This window comes from Acomys minous (genome assembly GCF_964271855.1).
Source record: "Acomys minous genome assembly, chromosome: 12".
NCBI classification, from domain to species: domain Eukaryota; kingdom Metazoa; phylum Chordata; class Mammalia; order Rodentia; family Muridae; genus Acomys; species Acomys minous.
In genome coordinates, this window is record NC_140493.1 from 78,845,795 (window position 1) to 78,871,844 (window position 26,050).

At 41.7% G+C, this 26,050-nt stretch overlaps 1 protein-coding gene across 4 annotated transcripts in view; it reads right to left on the reverse strand.

Annotated features, from left to right (window-relative positions):
* The window catches only part of BRIP1 (BRCA1 interacting DNA helicase 1), a 127,363-nt gene that overhangs the window by 56,486 nt on the left and 44,827 nt on the right, over positions 1 to 26,050 (reverse strand). For all 4 annotated transcript variants that reach the window (XM_084803254.1, XM_084803255.1, XM_084803256.1 and 1 more), the window contains 6 exons: positions 24,103 to 24,302; positions 22,211 to 22,343; positions 17,145 to 17,299; positions 13,526 to 13,691; positions 13,275 to 13,415; positions 9,481 to 9,642 (listed from right to left, as the gene is read on the reverse strand). In XM_084803254.1, the coding sequence (XP_084659380.1) occupies positions 9,481 to 9,642; positions 13,275 to 13,415; positions 13,526 to 13,691; positions 17,145 to 17,299; positions 22,211 to 22,343; positions 24,103 to 24,302 (957 nt within the window). The remainder of the gene's footprint in view (positions 1 to 9,480; positions 9,643 to 13,274; positions 13,416 to 13,525; positions 13,692 to 17,144; positions 17,300 to 22,210; positions 22,344 to 24,102; positions 24,303 to 26,050) is intronic.

Consider the following 26,050-nt stretch of genomic DNA (forward strand, 5'->3'; position numbering starts at 1 on the left):
GGCCTCAAACTCAGAAACTCCACCTGCCTCTGCCTCCTAAATGCTGGAATTAAAGGCGTGCAACACCACACCGAGTGGCACCCAATAATTATTTCAAGAAAAAAAGAAAAGAAAGATGTAAAATCAGATTTTTCAGAGAGTAGTGAAAACACAGCTCTCAGTGTAAATAGTTTGGTATTTCAAAGAAATCCAATGAAAATAATGAAAGTTCTTAGAACAGAATAAATATTAGCACATGGAATTAAGACATATTGATCAATGGTATGAACTGCAGGGAATTTTAGGTTGTAGTTGCAAACTATCTCTGACTCCAAACGTTGTAAGAAAGAGTTGGGCCTGTTGTGGGGGTGGCGGCCTGGAACCTGAGGGCTGTGGTGGCTCCAGCAGGACCACAGAGATGAGGAAGCCTTGCGACAGGGAGACGTGTGCTGTAAAACAGCTCCTAAGACCCCTGCCACCCCTGCAGGGGTCTACTGACGCTCCAAAACTACGGGATACACTCTGCAGAAATAGGGAGGCCTCTTCGAAGTTGACTGTATCCATTCAAACCTCTCATGCGACTCCAGCCCCAGTTGACCTCTGACACATGGACTTTTGATACACTAAGCAGAAAGCAGCGATGCCATGCCTCAGACTCCTGTCCCAGAGATAATGGACATCGTTTTAAAGTACTAAGTTAGTGGTAGTTTGTTATTAAATAACAAAATCAATACAATCCCCCCTTTTATGTTTCAATCCTGGTCCCTAATATTGCTCTGAAGAAAATCCTAATACAGACTCTCTTGCCTGTTGCAGTTCAGTGTTAAACTCAACTGGAAGGACGGTATATTTGGTAAATCTAGTCACTGTGCTATGTGCCTGAGGAAGTGTACTTGTCTGAATGTTCAAGTAAACTATATGAACATTATAAAACTCAGCTGAAAAAAGGTATTTTCCCCAAAGATAAAATTACGATATATGTCAGGTGGTGGTGGCATACGCCTTTAATCCCAGCACTTGGGAGGCAGAGGCAGGGGGATTTCTGTGAGTTCAAGGCCAGCCTGGTCTACAAAGCTAGTCCAGGACAGTCAAGGCTACACAGAGAAACTCTGTCTAGAAAAAACAAAAAACAAACAAACAAAAATTTTAGAAAATACAAATTCAGCTCCAATATATAAAAAGCTCAGAAGTCATCATTGCCTGCCTTACAATAAGAAAAAAGCTAAATTAAAAATTCCTAATTCTTGTGGAACTCAACAGAGAACTAAGGTCACAGAGCTAACTGCCATCCGGAAACTAAACAAAAGGCACAGACAGAATTACCGCTGAGCTATGGTCAGTAGGAGCAATAAGCTACAAAGATGATTCTGAAAACCTGCTGGAGGTGAATGTAGACTGAAAGCAAGACAGTCAAGGGCTGGAGTCTGAGCAGGCTCTCACACTTCTGAAGCTGTTACTTCCAGGAACCCCGTAGCTCTGACAATAAAGAGCCAAGAAAAACCTTCCTGTTCCTGGCAAGAATGGGGGAAAGTAACCATTTTGAAAAAGGCTTGAAGCATCCCCCATAACTAAGGGCAGTTGCTACTAAGAAAGACTTTATAAGAGCTTCACCCAGCATGAGGGAGGGAAAATTGCCTAAAACCCAGCTCCCACCAGACTTCCTGTCTCATCTAATGAGTTCAGTGAAGAACTGTGGAACACCTGGAAGGTACAGCACGGGAATACCACACAACTAAAAGATGATATGACAAAGGTCAATGATGCTCCTCTTCTCAAGCCCTATGCCCCCTACCAGCCACTGCAATGGGGCTCCAGTGTGATAGCCACAGATGACAGCCACAGAAGGGTTCCAGTGTGACAGTCATGGAGGACAGCCACAGAAGGACTCCAGTGTGATAGCCATGGAGGACAGCCACAGAAGGGCTCCAGTGTGACAGCCACGGTTGACAGCCACAGAAGGGCTCCAGTGTGACAGCCATGGATGACAGCCACAGAAGGACTCCAGTGTGACAGCCATGGAGGACAGCCACAGAAGGGCTCCAGTGTGACAGCCATGGAGGACAGCCACAGAAGGGCTCCAATGTGACAGCCATGGAGGACAGCCACAGAAGGGCTCCAGTGTGACAGCCATGGAGGACAGCCACAGAAGGGCTCCAATGTGACAGCCATGGAGGACAGCCACAGAAGGGCTCCAAGAATCCTTTTTAGGACTGGAGAAGTAGCTCACTGGGACTGTACAGCACATGAGAGACTCTGCATTAAGAAACTTTATGGAGTATTTCTAGTCCACATTTAGAATTAAGCAGCCAGGCATGGTGGCACACACCTTTAATCCTAGCACTCAGGAGGCAGAGGCAGTTGAATCTCTTAGAATTTGAGGCCATCCTGGTCTATGTTGCAAACTCCAGGTCTGCCAGAGCTACATAATGAAACCTGTCTCAAACACAAAGAGCAAAAAACAAAAGAATTTAAAAGCACTGGCACAGAAATTGTAAAAGACACTCTTACTCCTGATTTCTGTAACAGTAATATAAAGAGTGAGACAGAACACAGCTAGCAGAATCAAAGCCTTTGCATATTACTGAAAATAAATTAGTATTAATACAAAATGTATCATTAAAATTTAAGGAGGGGAGCTGGAGAGATGACACAGTGGTTAAGAGCAACAACTGCTCTTCCAAAGGACATGGGTTCAACTCCCAGCACCCACATGGCACCTCACGACTGTCTGTAACTCCAGTTCCAAGAGTTCTGACACCCTTATATCAATGTATATATAAAAAAAATTTTTTTAGACCTAAACTTTAAAAAAAATTGAGGGAGGAGACAGACAGACAGACATTAGCTGGAAGGTGGTGCTGCATGCCTTTAATCCCAGCATTTGGAAGGCAGTGGCAGGCGGATCTCTGGGTTCATGGCCAACCCGGTCTACATAGCAAGCTCCAGAACAGCCAAGGCTACACAGAGAAACCCTCTCTCAAAAACCAACCAAACAACCAAAAAAAAAAAAAAAAAAAAAAAAGTAAGAAAAGTTTACTCGCACACTAGAAAGTACCTAGTTAGCACAGAAAGCCATAAGGGAAAAACAGAAGGGAAAAAGAAACACTAGACACATAGAAAACAATTAGCAAATGGGATCCACTATCAATGCCCGATTAGTAATTACAGTGCACATAACCTGAATAAATGCTTCTGTAAAACACAGACTAGGAGAGCTGGAGTTTAAAAAATTCCAACTATATGTTGTTAACACTCAAAATACAAATACACTGAAACTAGGCCAAGCGCTCTGCTCGGCTACTGCCACAGTCCTTAAGAAGGTGGAAGTACAAAGCATCGTCCAGCCATTAAAAACACACCGACCTTCTGCCGCAAAGAACTCTGCACACACACACTAAGAATCGAAACACATTCGGCCGCATGCTATAGACTTACATCTACATGAAAACATCACAGAAGGCAAGTCTAGAAAAGCAGAAAATGGGAGATCATTTACAGGGGGCGGGAGGTGGAATCAGAACTGCTAATGATTGTAATGATTTTTTTTTTTGTAGTGAGAAAAGATATTTTGTGATTAGATAGTAGTGACGGTTCATAACTTCGTGAACATATTAGTAGTTGTGGAGTTCTACACTTTATTTTTCAGATTTATTTTCTGTGTAGGAGTTGCCTTCCCTGAATGTACATCTATGAACCAAGTGAGGGCACTGGAATGGAGTTACAAATGTCGTGAGCCACCATGTGGGTGCTGGACGCTGAACACAGGTCCTCTGCGCGAGCAACAGGTGCTCTTCGTTGCTGAGACCTATCTCCAGCCTCAAATTTTTATTTTTATGCTTACGTGTTTGTGCCCGCATGAGTTATGTGCACCACGTGCAGGCAAGAGACCAGAGAGCACTGTGTTCTCCTGATATAGGTGATGGGAACAGAACCCAGGTCTTTCAAAATAGTAAGCCCTCTTAACCACTAAGCTATCTCCCCAGCACAGAGCTCTACGCTTTAAAGGAGCGAATTATATGGTGGGGAGTTACTCTGTCAAAGAACGTTTTAAAAGAAGATTCCACTAGTTACTTTGTGCAGCTGTGATCAAAATGGCCGAGAGGACAGTTTAAAAAAAAAAAAGAAAGAAAGAATTATTTTGGGTTACAGTTTATAGTTTTAGAGGGTTTAATCCATGCCCGCTTTGTCCCATGCACTTGGGCAGGACATCAAGCCAATAAGAATGCGTGGCAAGAGAGCTGAAAGGAAGCAGAGCCAGGGAGAGAGGACCCGACGAGGCCACACCTCCTAATGTTTCAAAACCAACTGGAGTCCAAGTGTCCAAGACACATGCCTTTGGGGGAATTTTACTTTAGGATCATAGCATTCCACTCCTATTCCTCAAAGGCTCCTGGCCATGTCATAATGCAAAATGCAATTAGTTCATCCCTAAGGAACTGCAGACTCTTAACAGTTCCAACGTTGTTCAAAAATTCAAATTCAATTTCCCCTGAGAGTCAGGGCAAACTCTTAGCTGCAAGTGTCTATACAAAGTTTAAAGCCAAGTTCTATACCATCAACATGCATAACACTGGGTTAAAATTCATACTACAAATGGAAGGAATTTGGGCATAGGAAGGATGGACATAACTCAAAGGGGACTGTGAAACCTAGCAAGGCAAACACTAAAATCTGGAGTTCCATGTCCTGTACCTGGGACGCATGGTATTATGTCTGCTCCAAAGGCTTTAGGCAACTCCAGCCCCACAGCCTAGGTCACACCCACATGACTGGCCATCCTTGGCAAATACTTTTGTTCTTTGTATCCCCTAACATCCTGGGTTTCCACTACTTAGATTTCACACTCTAACCTACATATCTCCTTCTCAGAGGTTGCTTAAGGAAGGGATCCTACTCTATTCACATTTGCCTTGCTTTCCAGGACTCATTTCGAAAGATAGGTGAGTAGACGAAGCCAAATGTGGTGGCTCACGCCGGTAATCCTGGCATCTGAGAGGCAAAGGCAAAAGGATCACAAGCTCAAGGCCAACTTGGACAAAAACCTGTCTCAAAGGATGTAGTGGAGCTTCCATGGACACTTGCCTGCCACAAGTCCTGGGATCAATTACCAGCACCACAAGAAAAAACAAAAACAAGTACAGATGCCTTCAAAACTAAAGGGACTCTAGCTCACCCGAACATGGCAAACACGGCTCTGGCAGGCCTTGCCCTTCTCCCATGCCCCTGCCTTGCTAAAAACCACCAGCTTACACTCCTAAAGCCAGCCAGCAAGGTCTATCCCGTTATTTGGCCACTTCCCCCTCCTGAGGCTGATTACCAAGGTCCAGCAATCAAAGTATTGTAAGTCCAGCAAACCAAAGTCCCCTTTGGCTCACCTAATTAGCATGCCCAATTTAAATTAAACTCCTCATCCTACCGTGGGTTTCCCCCTTTACCTTTTTAAACTGCCATTTGCCTATGGGCCATGAGGGACATATACCTCTGCCCTCCTCTCTTGTCCTCTATCTCCTGTCTCTGTCTCTTACTCCTTGCACTTTGTCCCTCTGGAGCAAATAAATCTCCTTTGTGCTGAGAACTTGGTCTTGGGGTGTCCTGAGCCAATACTGATTCTTACAATGACTCACTCTTGCGTTCCTACAAAATGAGTATCAAATCAGCAAACAAAGGCAAGGTCTGTTGCCAGATCAAGCACTGGCTGCTCCCTAGGACCATGAGAGCAGTGGCCTCGGAGAAGCCCGGCGGGGTGGGGGGTGGGACTGAGCAGAGAAGACATTCTCTTAGGCTGTCCGTTAGCATGCATGCTTTCTTCTCAAGAGAAAGTTTTTCAAATGAGTTGGAATTTCTACTCCCAGGAACCTAGCTAACCTTTAACCTGGTTTACAGTGGAAACCAAGAATCAGGCTGTCTTTTCATGAATTTAAAAGTGCTCCTTTTCTGACCAAACTGAGTATCATTCAAATATTTTTACTGCAAGCTGTGCTCCCACTTCTTATTGTAAACCTGTCTAAAAGATGCCAGGAATGAAAATGCAGTAGCCTGAAAGCCATTCGGAAGTCTCTTTTACCAAATTAATTTCTCCATTACTGTCACAATCAGACACAGTCTCAGGATGTGGGGAGGGGTGGGGGGAGTTTAAAAATGCTTGAACACAATTTGAAGGGCGTCTAGTCCAATTCCCCTGAACAGAGCTCCTGCAGCCTTTCCCGCCTCGACTTCTGTTAGGTGTTCTGCTCTTCCAGGCTCCGTCCGGAATTGTTCAGTGAGCTGCTTCCAAATGTCTCCTATGGATCAACTTCAGAAGATAAAAACACCCACAGGGCTGGAGAGATGGCTCAGAGGTTAAGAGCACCACCTGCTCTTCCAGAGGTCCTGAGGTCAATTCCCAGCACCCACATGGTGGCTCACAGCCGTCTATAATGGGATCTGGTGCCCTCTTCTGGCCTCCAGACATAAAGCACTCATAGGCATTAAATCAAAAACAAACAAAAAACCCACATGATCAGATTCAGTCCCAGCACCAACCTCGTTCTCTGACACTACTTTTCTATGTTAGTTATTTTTATGAAGCTATGACTAAAATAGCTGAGAGAATGTAAAAGGAGGAAGATTTCTTTCAGCTCGTGGTTCCACAGGTTGCGCGGCCTCGGGTGCACATGACCCAGCCTGACCTCCTTCCTCCAGCTCAGCCCCACCTCCCAGTCCCCAGATCTCTGGACATAGTCCCACTGACTAGGACATGGGCTCAGCACAGGAGCCTGTGACAGGCACTTCCATTCAGACTGTAACAGAAGACTGACGATATAAGGAACACTTCAAGGGGAAAGTAATCAGGAGGTTTCTACATCTTCAAAGATTCAAGGTTTTGATAAAACAACAACAATAACTAATAGCTATCAAAACAAGTAGTTAAGAGCGCAGGAATAGCTGAGCTGTGGTGGTGCACATCTTTAATTGCCCCTCCCCCCGCCCCCAAAAAAACCTCAGGAGGGAAAAGCAGGCAAATTCTGAGTTTGAGGCCAGCCTGGTCTACAGTGAGTTCCAGGACAACCAGGGACACACAGAGAAACTCTGTCTCGAAAAACCAAAAGTGCAGAGTTACTTTAAGTTTATGAGTTAATGAAGCATATTTTTTTCTCCCAGCAGAATAATGATTCCTTAGAAGGAATACTCCTGTTTAAAACACAAGCAATTGCTATGAACATGATAGCAAAATCTCAAAGCTTCCTGAATTCTAATTTTACAAGCCTAAGCACTAATTAATTGTCTCATGGCATTTAGCTTCCTACACAAAAAATTTACACATATTGTGGGCTTTTTTAAAAGCTCAACTGTAAAACTATAAGACATGAAAAAAAATGTATTTAGAAGTAAAGTTTACAAGTGTAATAGAGTCTTAATATTTATAAGCTTCACTTTGATTTTTATATATTTGGGAAGTGTATTTATGATGTATGTCAACTTACCTCGAGAAGTTCCGGCATCTCTGCATCCTTCTGAGATGCTGTATCCCAGAAATTAGGATTTAAACTGTTAAACTCTAAAATGCAAAAGGCCTTCCTAAAAGCAAGTGGGAAGCATGGCTTTTAACTACAGCATACAGCTATCAGTTCTCTCTTGACCCTTCTGCTTCCTGCTTTTATCTCTCTGGAAAACTTTAAAATACATTTACTATAACCTTACAACATGTGACGTTTTTCAGAATTTTTCAGTGGTTAAGAAATATATATATATTAAAGTATATTAAAAAGTACACTTATAATAAAAGTAGCAGTTAATGTTAGTCAGACAACCTTGTAAAAAAGAATAAGTAAAAACTGCGTACAAGTATAGAGTGCTTTTAAATATGGCTAAGACAAGAGCCATAGTAACCACGTCACCGGCTTGTCTGCAGTAAGATGCAGCTAGGCATGGCGCAGCGAAGGGGATGACTCCGCCGTTCCTCCCATGGGAAGCTATTGCTCAGTATCAGGCTCCCAGCTACTGACCCCTCCACTGTTCACAACGCTCTCAGACGTGATTTACAACTCCGAGTCACAAGACAGAAGAGCAGAATAATGCCTTATTAGGTGTGCCAGTTATGTCACAGTTATGGAATGGTGTTTAGTATCGGTATTTAATAACATCCTGAAGGGCTGTCATCAATGGATATTATAAGCCCTAATAAAAAAAAACAGAATCTTATTTTATTTGGCCATTTAAAAATCTTTAATACCATGACCTCAATTCTTCCCACATTTTGCTTCATTAAACCTGTTTGTTGCCTGTTTGTGCCGTACCAAACACTGCATCTCATGAAGTGGGAGACGGCTGGAGTGTAAACTACAAAACTGACCTACCTGAAAATGAGGCATGTCAACTTGTATAAACAAGTCTCAGTATGCATTTTAAGGTTCGGTTTGTACTATATTCACATGTACAGATTATAATAGCAAAAAGCTATTTTTCTCATTATTTATTAATATTGAAACAGCTGGGGTTTTTTCTATTTATTTATTTATTTAATTATTTATTAGGGGTTTTTTGGAGACAGGGTTTCTCCCTATAACAAAGCCTTGGCTGACCTGGTCTCACTCTGTGGACCAGGCTGGCCTCAAGCTCAACGAGATCCACCTGCCTCCGCCTCCAGAGTGCTGGGATTCAAGGTGTGCACCACTACTGCCCGGCTGCAAATTATATCTTAAGAAGATTTTTTTTTTTCAAATAGTAAAATGCCAGCCCGAATAGGACAGAAATGTGCATTGTAAGCTTCATTACAACGTGTTGATCTGGAAAGGATTTAAGGTCTTTTTACCTATAACACGGTCTTTTTCTCACACGGCACCCTCATATACCTTACTGAAGTAGGTAGGCAGAGGCAGGCAGATCTCTGTGAATGCTGGGATTGCTTTACATATAAACATAGTACACTTTTCAACCAAATACAGACAGTGGAAGAAGAGTTGATCTTAAGCCACCATGGCCCACTTATATGGTAATGACAAAAGATCCATGTTCAATCAAAAGACTTAAAGCCTGGCCTGAAAGCCTGTGATGTGGTTCCAGGAAAGGACATTTACCGAGCATGCACAAAGCTCTGGGACTGAGCCCAGCATAGTGAAGAAGTGGGGGAGGAGGAGAAAGCACGTCAGTTACTCCTGGCCAGATGCATGAAGCAGAGCAAGGGGGAAAGGATGATTAGATTCACTTACTAAAGTGAAAGAGAATATGCCTCTCCCTCACCTATGAAAACAGCAAGTTACCTGTAAGAATAAAAACCACATACAAACAGTCCTCTTTAAAAATCTCATTTCTCACTCTAGGAAGTTTATCATGGTGATCCGAGATTTTTTTAATTTTTTTTTTTTTTTAAGAGGCAAAGGAAAAAAAAAAGATGAGAAAAAGAACAAGAAACAAGTGCTTTTATCTCTCTGGAAAACTTTAAAATACATTTACTATAATCTTACAACATGTGACATTTTTTAGAATTTTTCAGTGGTTAAGAAATATATTAAAGTATATTACCTTGTAAGATGGCAAAAAGCACAAAACGCCTTGGCTCACAGTCTGGCACACAGATAACAGAAGCATTCCCACTTCATCCTGGAACTCAAATGTTTCGGTATGCTGGAAGGTAGCACAAAGACTCCGACCCTTAGGGCCTGAGCCAACAGCACCAACCCAAACCTAGAAATGAATTATATTACTATTAGAGTTATGCCTAAATAAAGCAGGGGAATTAATATTTAATTGGGAGGAGTTTATAGAAAAAGAAGATAAAGCAAACTTAGGAGGATTTTATTTTGAAACTAGAAGTCTTCCTTAATACTTTTAATTAATTGAATATAGTTAGGTTGGCACTGATCCAAAATCATATTATTGTAACGTGTGAAGAATACTGTAATCATCACAGTAACTACAAAGATCTAACCATCAGGAATCCCAGTTCCAGGGGATTCCATGCCCTCTTTTGGCTCCTGTGGGCACCTGGTATATTTACACATCCAGGCAAAACACTTGTACATACAAAATTTAAGAAACAGTATATGTGATGGTTAATCTTGGTTATCTACTTGACTAGATCTGGAATTAACTAACATACAAGCTAATGGGCACTCCTGTAAAGGATTTGCTTGGTCAGATTATTTTAAGCAGGAATACCCATCATAAATGTGAATGGCAACTTCTGGTGGCAGCCCAGACAAAAAGGATACGGTTTTTTGTCTGTTTGCCTTCACTCTTGCTGGCAAGTTCGTCTATCCTGCTACTGTGGTGTTCCTTCACTGATATTAGAGCCAGGTTCTCTGGGCTTCTACTACAGACCTAAAACCAGCAGCTCTCCAGGAAGCCCCTAGGCCTTCAGCTCTAGATTGGGACTACAGAGACATGCAGCCCTGTGCACTGAGCACAAGACACACTAGATGCTCAGCCTCTCAGTGAGGCACAGCTATCTTCAGACTACCCACTACCCAGACTGTATCCGTAAGCCAATTTATAGCCCCCTTGGAAATGTGTATTCATTTGTAGCAGTTTTGTTCCATTTAGAAAACTGTGATTAGGAGCTAAAGAGGTGCCTCAGAAGTTATGAGCACTGACTGCTCTTCCAAAGGTCCTGTGTTCAATTCCCAGCAACCACATGGTGGCTCACAACCATCTATAATGAGATCTGATGCCCTCTTCTGGAATGCAACTGTATATGCAAATAGAGCACTTGTATACATAAAATAAATAAAATAAGTCTTTTTAAAAAGAAAAAGAAAGGAAAATCATGATTAATACAGACTGTAGGACCAGGAGCAGTTCTAGAAAAACAGGATTTTATGGGTGAACTTCTCTAGTGGGCTTGCGGTGTCTGAAGCTGGCCAACCAACTCAATGAAGCCAACAGTTGCTAAAGGTTCTGCTGGTTGCGTGGAAAGCACTAAAGTCCATGGAATGTGCTATTTAAAGAACTTACTGAGAGAAAGATAAATATGTTTGATGCTCCTGACTCACCTTCTGTGAGGAACAGGAATTTAATAACTCTGTACATTAAACTTTTGATAATTTGTAAGAAAACAACAATGCTGGCTGGTTGTTTCTATCATCTCTGGATAAAGTGACAAAGGAAAAGAATGTGTTCAGTGAAAAAAATTAACTGGTTCCAGATGCACACAAACAATTGAGAAGTTTCTAAGTGTGTCTGGAGGGGAGTCTTCTCTCCCTCGGCCAAAGAACCCAAGTTGTCAAAATCAAATCCAAGTCCTCATTATAGGACTGGAAGACGTAACAAAACGATTTTATATCCAGCCTGGAAGGGTGTTGGCAGTTAAAGTGAGGGCACTGGTTAGAAAAGAGTAAGCTCCTATTACTTGGGCTAGAGATGTGTGGGAAGACCCTACCAATGCTGAGGACACTGAACCCTCACAGTCCAATGGGTCTCCCACACCCTTCACAGAGGATACATCCCACCTCCTACCCTCTCTGTAGACAACAATATTTGTTCTCTCTCCATTGACATATATACACAAATATAAAGGTAGAAGAGAAGGAGAAGCAAACATCATTAAATGTTAATAATTGATGAATATAAAAAGATATAAATTAATACTTTTATCTCAACTTTTCTTAAATTTATAATTTTTAAAACATTTACTTTTACTACTTTTAATTTCGTATGTGTTTGTGTGCAGGTTCCACGGAGGCCGAGGTATGAGATCCTTCTGTAGCTGGATTTTACAGGCACCTGTGAACCACCCATTGTGGGTGCTGGGAACTAAACCTGGGTCCTCTATAAAAGCAGTAAGTACTCTTAACTGCTGCACTACCTCTTCAGCCTTAAAATTTATCATTTTTCTCAAGAAAAAAAATAAGAAAATCAATAGACAGATAGCTAGGCAAATTTCAGCATAGGCATACAGTGATACATTATGCAGCATAAAAAGAAAATTTGATACATGTTGCCACAGATGAATGTGGAGGACATCCTCTACAGTACTAACAAGCCCTCAACACATTACGCTAAGTACAAAAACAAAAGCCAATCAAAAGCAAGTACCTTGGGGTTCCGCTTAAAAGTGAAAAAGTTCTTGAGACAGACTGGGCAAGAAGTAGATATAAATTACGTCAAGCTGTGCATTTGAAATGTTGGGATGCTAATTTTATTCTGCGTGAGTATTTTAAATCACAACTGAGATGTAAGCATAGCTTTTAATCTGATGGACAATATTGAAACACTATTCAGCTGTCCCGTAGCCATCACTGTTACGATGCGGTGACAGTCCAGGTTAAACGGGCTCTGTACATTAGGGTGAAACCATAACTGATCAGGGCACAGACGGCACTGAGTTTGCCGCCCTGCGTTAACTTACGCTTCTAGCCAAGGCAGCACGGAATGTGGAGCCTGCAACAGCGATGCTTCTCTACAGGCACATTCTGGCACACTGGAAAGCAAGTTCTCAGGGACACAGACACGTAGAATTATGGGTCCAAGCCACTAACTGTAAGTACTGTTTTCCAGCAACTAAAAATGTCTCCACAAGTAAACCTGTGCATATACTTTTACAGAGAGCTAGAACGATGCTAGGTACATAGGCATGCTGTTAAGTAGGTAGCTAGCCACTTTAAATTACTTCATAAAAACACACAGAGCCAGGAGCGCTCAGTATTTGAGAGGTGGTGGCAGGAAGATCAGGAGTTCAGAATCATCCTTGGCTACATAGCAAGGCAGATGGTAACCTGGGCCACGAACGACAGTGTCGAAACCGAACAAAGCAAAAAAAGTGGAGAGATGGAAAACTGACTAAGACCGTGTACTGCTCTTACAGAGGACTCGGTTCTCAGCACCCACATCACCTGGCTCACAACTCCTGGTACCTCCAGTCCCAGGGACTCCTTTTCTGGCCCATGGAGGCCTCTGCATGAACACAGCACACATAAATTCATGAAGGCACACCCACAGCATACATTTTTAAAAATGAATTAAAAGATAAGAATGTACCACAGTCTAACGGAAAAGAGAAACAGATAATTACAAATAGGAACTACAGTAGAAAAGCAAATATTTTCTTGTTTTTAGATTCCATAAAACATACTAGAATAAGGAATTTTTAGCAGTCATTGAATCTAAAGTGATGAAGCCGTCAGGGCAGCATCAGCATTTCATTTCATGGACCCTGTTATACTGTTAAGCAGCTGACAAGATTTCTTTTCTAAAACTAAATGTGAATTTCCTATCAGAGTTTGCTTATTAGAATGTAGGGTGTCCTTTAATTCATTTATATGGAATTACTCTCAGGGGAAAAGATGGAGAGAATCAACAAGGCCAGCAGAGCAGCTCACCTGGGAGTTACTGATGACGTGGTTAGCCTCTAGTTGGATGTTGAATGAAACACCAAGCTCAGATGAAAAGGATTTCAGGGGTGACAGTGTTCCTGATGTTAGAACAATGGTACGTACTTTGTCATTAATATCTGAAAAGGCCTACAGGAGAACACCAGACAGATGAGATCATCTTCTTAAAAAGCCAAACACAGCCATTTAATTGTTGGTTCTGGTCAAGACAAGTTGCACTTAGGACAGAGTGAGCTTACCACAGCTGGATTTAAGCACCAAAAGTTTAGCACATAAACTCCAATTTTCTGTCGTGAATGTTTCTTATTTTTGGGTACAGCCAAGACCCCATTTTTATCAAAAACAGCAATCTGATTTGTCCAGGAGTAAGTCTGCTGAATAGCAATTTTATAATCATCTGCAAATCTATATGCGAAGACAATGTTAACGGAATGACAAAACATTATAAAATATAATGATCAAGCTTCAGATTTATCAAACCTCATAACTGTAAAACAACAGAGTGCAATGCCTTCCCATGTAAAGAAAATGTCCTCAGTACTAGTTAATTCAGTAATTCTGATGTAAATTAAGCCATGCAGTCACAGAATTTAACAAATTCTACAAAGAATATTAAAAATTATCTAATCAGCTAGCTTTATTAGCTACTTTCCAATTTCATTTTAAACATGACATAAACCATGGCAGAACCAGAACTCAACTTTATGCCTTCCTACTTCCAGCTCCAGGTCTTGGAACCCTCCACTGCTTAACTGTTACAGCTACTAAGTAAAAAACAGAAATCACGGTTAAAGAAAGTCAAGAATGCCAGGTGGTGGTGGCGCACGCCTTTAATTCCAGCACTCGGGAGGCAGAGGTGGGCAGGTCACTGTGAGTTCGAGGCCAGCCTGGTCTACAAAGAGGGTCCAGGACAGGCTACACAGAGAAACCTTGTCTCGGAAAAAAGAAAACACACACATACACACACACACACACCACACACACACACCACACACACACACATACACCACACACACACACACCACACACACACACACACACACACCACACATACACACACCACACACACACACACCACACACACACCACACACACACACACACACACACACAAACACAGTTTTTTCCGTTTGATTTGTGTATGTGTGGGAGCATGCCTATTCCAGGGTGTACAAATGCTAGGACACTCATGTAGAGGTCAGAGCCAGTCAGTTCTACCATGCGGGATTTAGGGATTAAACTTGGGTCATCCATCAGTCTTGATGGCAAGCACCTTGACTTGCTAAGCTACCTTACAGTGTCTTCATTTAGAGTTTCTTTTCATGAGGTTACTAAACCAGAGACTATGTGATCCCATCCCAACCTGTATGTATCCCTAAGAAGCTATAAAATGCCTAGGCTGGACAGGCGTGGTGGCACACACCTGTAATTCCAGCACTCGGGAGTCAGAGGCAGGCCGATCAATGTGAGTTCGAGGCCAGCCTGGTCTACAAAGTGAGTTCAAGACAGCCAAGGCAGGGCTGGAGAGATGGCTCATGGTTAAGAGCACTGACTACTCTTCCGGAGGTCCTGAGGTCAATTCCCAGCAACAATATGGTGGCTCACAACCATTTATAATGGGGTCATCAGACCTCTTCTGGCCTGCAGGTGTACACGCAGCAGAACACTGCATATATAATAATAAATAAATCTTAAAAAAAAAAAGACAGCTAAGGGTACACAGAGAAACCCTGTTTCAAAAAACAAAAATATAAACAAATAAATAAAATCCCTAGGCTGACTCAGGCTAAAATGTGTTGTTCTCACAGCATTTCATGCCTAATTTCACCTCTAGGGAGACCAGATCTCTAAGTTCAAGTCAGGGACTTAGTAGCTGTGAAGAGACTTTTATAAAATGCTCAAGCCTCAAAATTATAAAACTCCAAGATACATTAAAAATGATAAGTAAATTAGATCTCATAACTTAAAAAGCTCTGCTCAACCGTGTGGTTCACATATACAATCCAAGCTCAGGAGGTTAAGGCAGGACAATGCAAAGTATTTGGAAAGCCTCGGCTATATGGTGAGACCAAAATCCTCCAAAAACAAAACAAAAACAAAAAAAAATTTTTTCTTGCATTAAAAACACACACAATCAAGCTGTAAGAAGATGACTCACAACACAGTAAAAATGAACTGTAAAGTATTATTATAGCTAACAGAGGAATAATATCCCAGTTGTATGAATAACCATAGAAATCAACAATTAAAAGAAACAAGTAATTAAAAATGAACAGTAGACGTTAGGTAGATTATTTTTACAAAGAAGACATAAAATTGGCCATCAGGTATACAAAGAGTCACACGTCATTAGACACTAGGAAATACACATCAAAACCATGAGGAGCACTCACTTCATAGCCAGTAGGATGATTATTATTGTTTTTAAAAATGCCCAAAATAGAAAGAATACATGAGCAAGAATATGGAGATGTAAGAACCTTAGCACTGCTAAATGGGAAGGCCAAACGGTAGGCAGAACTGCCGGGCAGAAGACTAAGGCAGTGCACACACAAAGTTAAACAGGACTGTCACATGCCAGGTAAAATACATCCATCCAGAGGGAATGAAAGCCGACTCAGAGATCTGTACACAAATATTCCCAACAGCATTATAAATATCAGTAAAAAGGCAGACACACCCAAATGCCTTACAATTTAAAAAAAAAATTAACAAAAATGTGGCATATTATTCAGCCATAAAAAGGAATAAAGTGTGATGTATGCTCTACACAGAAGAGCTCTGAAAAAAATTATACTAAATGAAGTAAGTATGCCTGCTCTTGTCCGAAATGATTACAAAGAACAAATGTGAAAAGAGAAGTTACTAGCAACAGTAACAGAGGAACGGCTAACTTCCTGGAAATGAGCGGTGGTGGTGAGTGCACACTGCAGGCATGCCTGTGGCCCTGGTTAACATGGTAGTTTCAAGTACACCTGACATGATAATATGATATTTAAAACCCTAGGAGATCGTGGACCCTGGTAGAGCTCTAACTTTCAAGACGTAAGCTGGGCACAGTGACCCAGGCCTGTGATCCCGGCACTGGGGCGGTGAGGGCAGAAGGATCAGGAGTCAAGGTCATCCGTCCTCTGTGGCACCAGTCCGAGGCCAGCCTGGGATACATGCATCCTGTCTTAAGTGAAAATAAGCAAGACATACAGGAAAAGAACTTTTGGGTACTGACAGACACAGATCCAAAGTACACTTAAAAGAAAATGAAAATGTTTAAACATCGCGCTGGAGTTCAAAGGAAGGAGGAGTTAAGAGTAATTGCACTTACTTACTAATTTCAATATGTATTGTCATTAATGAGAATGCACATTTCAACTGACCCAAGGCTGTGTCAGTAAGAACGATCTATACATCTATACAGTTGTAACACTTAAGATTCTCTTACTAAGTTAAAAATAGCATTCGTTAGGCTGGGTTTTTGTTGTTGTTGTTTTGTTTTGTTGAGACAGGGTTTCTCTGAGTAGCCTTGGCTGTCCTGAACTAACTTTGTAGACCAGGCTGGCCTCGAACTCACAGAGATCCGCCTGCCCCTGCCTCCCGAGCGCTGGGATTAAAGGCGTGCGCCACCACCGCCTAGCGGTTAGGCTGATTTTTAAATTTTTCATTTATTATTGTGTGCATACACTACAGCATGCAGGCGTCGGTCAGAAGACAGCCTTGGGGAACGGGTCCTCTCCTTCTACCCTACGTGGCTCTGGGGGATGGAACTCTTGTTGCCCTGCTTGTTTATACAGGACATTTACCTGCTGAGCCACCTTGCAGACCTGTAAGCTACAAGCAAAACAAAACAGGTATTGTCACTCACCTGCTATTGTCTCTAAAGAGATAGTCAAGCACCATGAAGAGTCCTTTGAGCATGACTTGAGTTGAAGCACTAATAATAGGTATTTGTATTGCCTCCTCGTTACCATGGATCGATGTGACTTTTTCTTCTTTTTGAAGAACAGCTGAAAAATGTCTCTGTAAGAAATTAACATATTATTCATAAAAGGGATGAAGAAGGTGACAGAAGGAAAATCCTTTGCGATGTACAAACACAAGCTAACGTGAAGCAGGTGTACATGAATGTCAAATCACTTTGCAGCTCTCTTCCTGCCTTCTTACCTATCACGGCAGACAGGATGAAAGTCCTGGGCCTCATGCACTCTGGGCATTTTGTAACTGACCCACAATCCAAGCCCAGCAAGAGAGTTTGGATTCCCATGTTAGCAAATACTCCTCTAGGCCAGACACTTTAATAAAGACATTTAAAAGGATAACTTCCTCAGGCAACTGGTATGTTATTTAGTACATTTCAGAAACAATGAAGTAAATTTTAAAAGTACTAACTGATTCTTTCTTTTGTTTGTTTTGTTTTTCGAGACAGGGTTTCTCTGTGTAGCCTTGGCTGTCCTGGACTCACTTTGTAAACCAGGCTGGCCTCAAACTCACAGCGATCCGCCTACCTTTGCCTCCCAAGTGCTGGGATTAAAGGTGTGCGCACCATGCCTGGCTACTAACTGACTCTTAATAAAGTTTGTTTCCCTAAATAATACCTGGATTATATATGGGAAATAACTCTGGTAATGAAGTTACCATAGGGTAAGCAAATTTTATTAACATCCAGTTTTGTTGCTGTTGTTTTGTGGATGAATCCAGGTCTTCAAGAACACTAGATGGGGGGGGGGGGAGGTGTGTTGACATACCCTTTAATCCCAGTACTCAGGAGGCAGAGACAGGTGGGCCTCTGTGAGTCCGAGGCCAGCCAGGTCTGCAGAGTAAGTTCCAGTACAGCCAGGACTGTTAAACAGAGAAACCCTGTCTCAAAGAAACAACCCAAACTAAAAGAAGACTAAGTAGGGACTCTACTGAGTCATATCCCAGTCCTGATAAGTAAAATTTAAATAATTTAAGGAAACAATAAAAGAAAATAAAATTCTAAGAGCAGATGCATTGAAGAATAAACAGGTTGCTATCAATCATTTTATTCTTGACCTAAGAATTCCTTAGCCTACAAGCCTTTCCATGAGAAGAAGTAAGAATATGGTTAGTAATGAATGGAATGAATAAAATATAAAATAAAACACATACAAACTGGATGTGGTAGTGCTTGCTTGCTTTCTTAGCACCTGGAAGGTAAAGGGTTCAGGGTAATCAATGGGTATCCAGCAAGTTCAAGGCCAGACTACATAAGGAAAAGTGAAAAACTTTCTCCAAAAGTGAAAAACAAAAACAAAAACAAAAAACAAGGCTGGAGGGATGGCTCAGTGGTTAAGAAAACTGGCCCCCCCCACCCCCCCACCCCCCGCCCACCTCAGTAGAAGAATGGATAAAGAAACTGGTACATTTACACTATGGAATATTACTCAGCTATTAAAAACAAGGAATTCCCGAAATTTGTGGACAAATAATGAGTGCGTTAACCCAGAAACAGAAAGAGTCAAATGGTATATACTCACTTATATCTGGACACTAGCCCAAGGGGCATGTCCCGTGAAAGTTTTCACCTACCAGGAAAGTGGGACAGAGAGGAGGACATCCTATTGGGACTCTACGGGAGAGAAGTACAGGAGAATGGGGAAATAGAAGGATCCAGAGGGTCCTAGAAACCTACAAGAAGAACATTATGATGGGTAGATCTGGGCCAAGGGGTTCTGCTCAAACTATGGCACCAACCAAAAACAATATGTGCAGTAAACATTGAACCCCTACCCAGATCTAGCCAATGGACAGGACATTCTCCGCAGTTGAGTGAACAGTGGGGTCTGACTTTCACATGTACTCTGGTGCCTCATATTTGATCGTTCCCCCTTGATGGGGAGGCCTGGTGGCACTCAGAGGAAGGACAGCAGGCTACCAAGAAGAGACTTGATACCCTATGAGCATATACAGGGGGAGGAAGTCCCCCTCAGTTACAGTCATAGGGGAGGAGAGTAGGGTGAAAGCAGGAGGGAGGGAGGAATGGGAAGATACAAGGGATGGGATAACAATTGAGATGTAATACGAATGAATTAATAAAAAAGAAAAAAGGAAAAAAATAGCCAGATAAAATAAAATATAAAATGTTTAAAAAAAAAAATAAAGAACACTGACCCCTTTTCTAGAGGACCCAGGTTCAGTTCCCAGCATTCATGTGCTTACAGCTGTCTGGAACTTCAGTTCCAGGAGATCCAACGCCTTCTTCTCACCCCCAGGGCACCAGGCATGCACATGGTGCACATACAAACACTCATATACAAAATTTTTTTAAAATCTTAAATAATAAAAAGCACCCTTCCTGACATCCCTCTCCTGGATTTAGCCCGTTAAACGCAGACCTCACCATCCATTAAGAAAACCTCTCTTTGCAACAGAGAACATCTCAGAAAACCACAACCAATCAAAATGCAGAGTTGCAGAGCCCAGTCCAAAAGGATACATCTACGATATAACTCCTGCACCTAAGGCTCATGGACCATTGTGGAAGTGGAGTGTGGAAAATTGTAAAAGTAGGAGAAATAGGAATTTGCTGTGAGATTTTGTGTCCCAAGCTCCACCTAGGAAGTCTGAGCAATATGACAGACAACCTAACCAAGAGCTAAACAAGGACAAATGACATGCTACTGTAGACCGGAGGGCAGAGGCCTCAACCCTACACAAAGAAATGTGGGTGAAATGTGGGGAAACAGTCTTCACCTATGAGAAGCACACCAACTGATTATCCAATACAAATGCAGACACACACACACACACACACACACACACATAAACACACACACACACACACACACACACACACACACACCACACCACCACCACCACCAAGAACAGCAGCAACATCAACAATTAATGAAAGGTTGCCATAAATATGTAATAGAGCAAGGAGAATAACATTGGAGTTTAGAGCAAAAAAAGGGAAGGAAAAAATGATATATAGTCTCAAAAACTAAAATAACTTAAAAAATTTAACGAACCCTTCTATTTTGTAACAAAATAAATGAAACTGGAAGATATGCTAAATGAACTACCCTTAACCAAAGGACAAATACTACATACTAACTTCATGCGTGATACAAAAAATGCATGGCCAATTATCATTCGTATACTTTAAATATAAACATTTTCTTTCAATTACACCACACTAATGCTAAGAGAAAGCCACTTCTTTATGTAGCTGTGAATAAATCTATAGAGCACCAACTGAAAAAAAATCAAACAAAACCCAAAGTCATGCAGATAATCCATCATTGAGTGTTGGAGGATAGAATATTGTTAAGATAATAAGTTTCTATGCAAATTGATTTATAGGGGAGGCGGTGGCACACGCCTGTAATCCCAGCACTCAGAGCCAGGCTGCCTCTGCCTCTGGGAATTCAAGGCCAGCCTGGTCTACAAAGTAAGTCCAGGACAGCCAGGGTTACACAGAGAAACCCTGTCTCAAAAAACAAAAACAACAAACAACAAACAATCAAATTGACTTATAGATTGACTACAATCACAAACTAACTAGACTTTACAAGGTTCACAAAAATAACTCAGTATGGGTCATCTAAGTGTAAACTGCAAAAACAACAGTCCAGAAGATAGAAGCAAGTCAGTGACTGTGGAGCTGGTGATGAGTTTTCAGATACAACACTGAACACATAGCTCGTGAGAAGAAAAGAAGAGGTAATATAAGCTTCATTAAAACTAAACTCTTCGGATCTTCACTGTGCGTAAAATGAAAAGTAAGTCACAGACTGGGAGTGTATTTGTAAACACTTGTCTAATGAAGCATTTGTATTCAGAACACAGGAAAAACTCCTAACTTGCAACAACAAAATTCAAAGAGTCAGCAAAAGATATAAAAATCCCTCAGCAAATATGCTGGTTGCTTTTGTCAACTTGACACAACCTAGATGTAGATGGGAAGAGGAGTACCTCAGTCCGACTGCTTGTATGCAAGTCTTGATTAAGGACTTGATGTGGGTGTGGCCAGCTCACTACCACTGGTACCACCTCGGGGCAGGTGGTCCGAGAGGTGTAAGAAAGCCAACTGAGTAGCCATAGAAAATAAGTTGCTTTTCCATGGCCTCTGCTTCAGCTATGCCTCCAGCTTCCTGCCTTGGTTTCCCTCAACAAACTATGCACGATTTAGAATATGTAAGCCAAATAAATCATTTCTGAAGTTGCTTTTGGTCATGGTGGGTTGTTTGTTTGTTTGTTTTTGTTTTTTGCTTTGTTTTGTTGTTGTTTGGTTTGGGTTTTCAAGACAGGCTTTTTCTGTGAAGCCCTGGCTGTCCTGGAACTCACTCTGTAGTCTAAGCTGATCTCAAACTCAGAGATTCATCTGCTTCTGCCTCCCAAGTGCTGAGATTAAAGGGAGTGTGCCACCACAGCCCAGCTTGGTTATGGCGTTTTATCATAGGAACACAAACCCTACTTAGCACCAAAGAACTTAGAAGATGCCAAGAGAACAGATAAAAGAGACTCAGGCACACCTATAATCCCAGCACTGAGGGAGGCAGAAACAGGTGGATCTCTGTGATTTCAAGGACAGCCTGGTCTACAAAGTGAGTCCGGGACAGTCAAAGCTACACAGAGAAACCCTGTCTCAAAAAACAAAAATAAAACAAACAAACAAACAAAAAACCAAATCTAAAAACAAAACAAAACATTCAGACCTTAAAAATATTGGTTTCTTTTGGCTATGAATAAAGAACTCCTTTAAAGTCTTATTTTGTTCAAACTAAATTGTGTTATCAACTAAAGATTATCAGATTTAGATAAGATAATTTTAAAACTATTTTTAAGGCTTTTTTTTTTTTTTAAAGATTCTGGGCTTTTTACTGGGTGTGTTGTGGTTCTTCTCGCTCCTAAGTGGCATCTAGCTGACGAGATGGATGTCGTGGGCAGGGAGCAGGACGTCCTTACCTGCAGAGCGGGAAAGGAGGCAGAGGTGATGCCCATTCTGTACAAGTCCAGCAGTATTTCATTCCCACTCCATATTTTACAGGACGACTCATAGCTCCTTTCTACAAGATGCTCAGAATTTGTCTCTAACCAACTGGAATAAAATAAAGCAATTCTGTCAACCAGTGTCAACCTTAGATGTACTACTTCAACAGAACTGAAAAGTTATTATTCATATGTGGATTTGTATACATTCCTTGGAGTTGTTAGGATGTGAGCATGGATTAACACACCTCCAAAAAATGCACATTTCATACTGTAATATAAGCCGGGTGTGGTGGCGCACGCCTTTAATCCCAGCACTCTGGAGGCAGAGGCAGGCGGATCACTGTGAGTTCAAGCTCGAGGCCAGCCTGGACTACAAAGCAAGTCCAGGACAGCCAAGGCTACACAGAGAGACCCTGTCTTAAAAACAAAAACATACTGTAATATAAGTATTTGCACAAGCATATGCAAATTTTATTAAGAAAGAAACAAGTGTGAGTTTTTTAGTTTTTATTTTTTGTGGATTTGCACTGCTTTATTTACATCTAACAACCAGGTATGGTATGTTCATAAAAAGTCACATAAAAATAAATGCAGCTGTGTGTGGTGGCACACACCTGTAATCCCAGCACTTGGGAGGCAGAGGCAGGTGGACTGTTGTGAGTTTGAAGCCAGCCTGGTTTACAAAAAGAGTCCATGACAGCCAGGATAGCACAGAGAAACCCTGTCTTGAAAAACTGAATAAATAAATAAATAAATAAATAAATAAATAAACAAACAAACGAACAGCCACTATAACACAGAGAAACCCTGTTACAAAACAAAACGAACGAAAACAAAACAACAAAAAGACCCCAGAAAACAAAAAACCCTCCGCCCCAAAAAAGGAAGACAGTATCAGGCAAAAAACAAGAGCTCATGGATCGGATGCTCACTTAGCTTGCAGCACAGAGGGGAGCAGCGATTCACATGAAAATAAAGTTATGCCTGCTTTAATATGAAGGTCTGTGATATTCTCCCAGAAGTGATTTTCTAGCAGAATGAAGAAAAGTGGCTAGTTCCAGGGGGAGGATTAAAAAAAAAGTTTCAAAACAGAAGGAATATCTGGTGTGAAGTTTTGCTCCTTTGAGGGCCTGAAAGAAAAGCAGTGTAGTTATCACCATGGGCAGCACTAGAAAATAGTACAAACTATGTTACAGGGACAAGCTGGAATCAGACCGTTTAGAGCAAGGATGGGATATTTGGCCTCTATCCAAAGTTTGAAACAGAGTTTTGAATAAGTGAGTATTTTAAGTGTTTAAGGACAATGAGGTGAAGCAGTGACCAAAGACAACATTCAGTTTTTAACTTGAGGAACTGGTAGCTCTGTTTCCTCAGCTGAGAAAGACTGAATGTGGAGGGTGAGGAGACAGTAGATAGAGGAAAGAGAGGAATTTTATTCTGGACTTAAAGTTGAAATATACTGGATAGCTTAATAGCTGTCTATGAGAATCATACTCCAGGGAGAGGTCAGGCCCGAGACCCAGAAGCCGGCCTCAGCAGCACGGCAGGTAACCCTCACCCCGTAGCTCCCAGCCTGAGCTGCAACCCCATATGGAGGTTGTGGAAACTTTGGTAACAAGTAGAGGACCATACAATAGCTAGAAACTGATCCAAAATCAAACACAAAGAAGACAAGGAATGAGATGGGGACAGGGTGGCTTAGTGGCCCACGTGTGGGTTTGCACAAGTATGAGGTCCTCTTAGCCTCAGTCATCTCTTAAGCCCCTCAAGTTTACTAACCTTAAAATACTCTGACACAATAAAACAAAACATGTCTTTAACACAAAAAAGACGACACAAATATACTGACAGACAAAAATTCTTACTTAATGAGGTTACAGCACACATCTCGCAGAGGCGCATGGTTCTTCTTCCTTACATTACTGCTGACCAAACTGTCCAGCTCATCCCGAGCAAACCTAAGCTGAACTTCTGTTACACTGTAGCTGGCCGATTCCCGAGCACACTCCTCGATGTTATGAGCTTCATCTAAAATGACAACTTGTTCTTTCAACTTTATATCCATCTGTAAGGCGAAACGGTTTTCCATTAAAACATCTGACAAAATGGACTTAGTAGCAGCAAACAAAAGATTTCGTTTAAAAATTCACAATAAAAAAAAATGTATTCACAATATAGGCCAATATTGCTTGTGCACTTTCCATTAAGGAACTGACACTCAAGCCTTAAACACTTCAGAAGCACTAGCAATGCAGCAGACAGTTCTAGACCACAGAGCCCACCACGTGTCTCACTCTGAAGACCCCTGGCAATCCCCCGTCAATGAAATGTGCCTTTCTACTGAGCAAGGCTACACAGAAGGTATACAATCGTACAATAAAGAAGCCTTCAGAACAAATTTCCCCCTGAGAGATATTTTGTATTATATTTCTTTTTTTAAACATATACATTATATTATTGCATATAACAATTTTAACCCTGATTATCAAACACTTTGTGTGTGCTACAGGATTAAGCACGGGGGTTTCATGCTTGCTAATCAAGCACTTTAACAAATGAGCTGAATCCTTATCCCTCAATAGAAAACTTTAGAAGAGAAACAAGAATGCAGATCCACACTGAGTTCGAGGCCAGCCTGGTCTACAAAGAGTCTAGGACAGCAAAGCATACACAGAGAAACCCTGTCTCCAAAAACAAAAACAAAAACAAAACAAAACAAAATGCAGATCCAATGGTTAAACCTAACATAATGTAGTGCAGTACATGACTGTGTCATTTTTACCTGACCTTCAACCTTTCTTTTTTTGTTTGTTTGTTTGTTTGTTTGTTTTCCAAGACAGGGTTTCTCTGTGTAGCCCTGGCTATCCTGGACTCCCCTTGTAGACCAGGCTGGCCTCAAACCCACAGAGATCCACCTGCCTCTACCTCCCGAGGGCTGGCATTAAAGGTGTGCCCCACACTGTTGTTCTCCAGCATGATGCTGAAGACCACCAACGTGCAAATCAAGTGACATCACATCTCTCACAGTAAGGGTAAAATAAAGTGAAGCTCATAACAGGCTCATCAGTTAAAGTATTCCAGTCCTCTGTGGCCAGAGACCAGATCAAACACAGGAATGGATCTGCCATCCAAGCTGGGCCAAGCAGAGTAACTGCAGGGATTAAGGCAAGCTCATGTTCTTTCCTCCAGATTAGCTACTTGCTTGTGATTGTCCCTGGTCCCACAAGGAAAGCACTTCCTAAGAATGAAGCCATCACAACGAAGAAAAAGCTGACTATTTCTTTTTAAGGTTTTTTTTTTTCAAGCTTGCAATCGAAAATCCTGAGTAATAGAACAAGGAAATTTTATTAAAGTAACTGCCAGTAAATTACTTTGAGAAAGTAATAACATACACAGGTCTGGTAGCACCTGAAAAAGAACTAGAGGAGAACAGAAATAAGACTGAGCCTCCGGGGCAGGGGTTCCAAATAGGACAGGGACAAGGCAGAGCACCATAGCAGGCAGAAGCCAAAGCACAGACACAGGGATCTCTGGGAGACTGTCAAGGGCACTCGGGGGTGGGGTGGGGGGGGTGGGGGGGTGTTAGGGGAGACTTAGTGAAGGATGAAAGGGCAGTTCTATGCCAGACTATTCTTAAATATAGACTCCATCCAAGAGCATTTTCAAGTAAGAGAGTGATAGAATAATTGTAACATAAAGGCTCCACTCACCAACATCCTTACATCTGATATGCCGAATGAAGAGCTAACCAATAAAAGGCACAGCAGCAGAGGACAGTGGCTGGAGAGATGGCTCTGTGAGTAAGAGCACTTG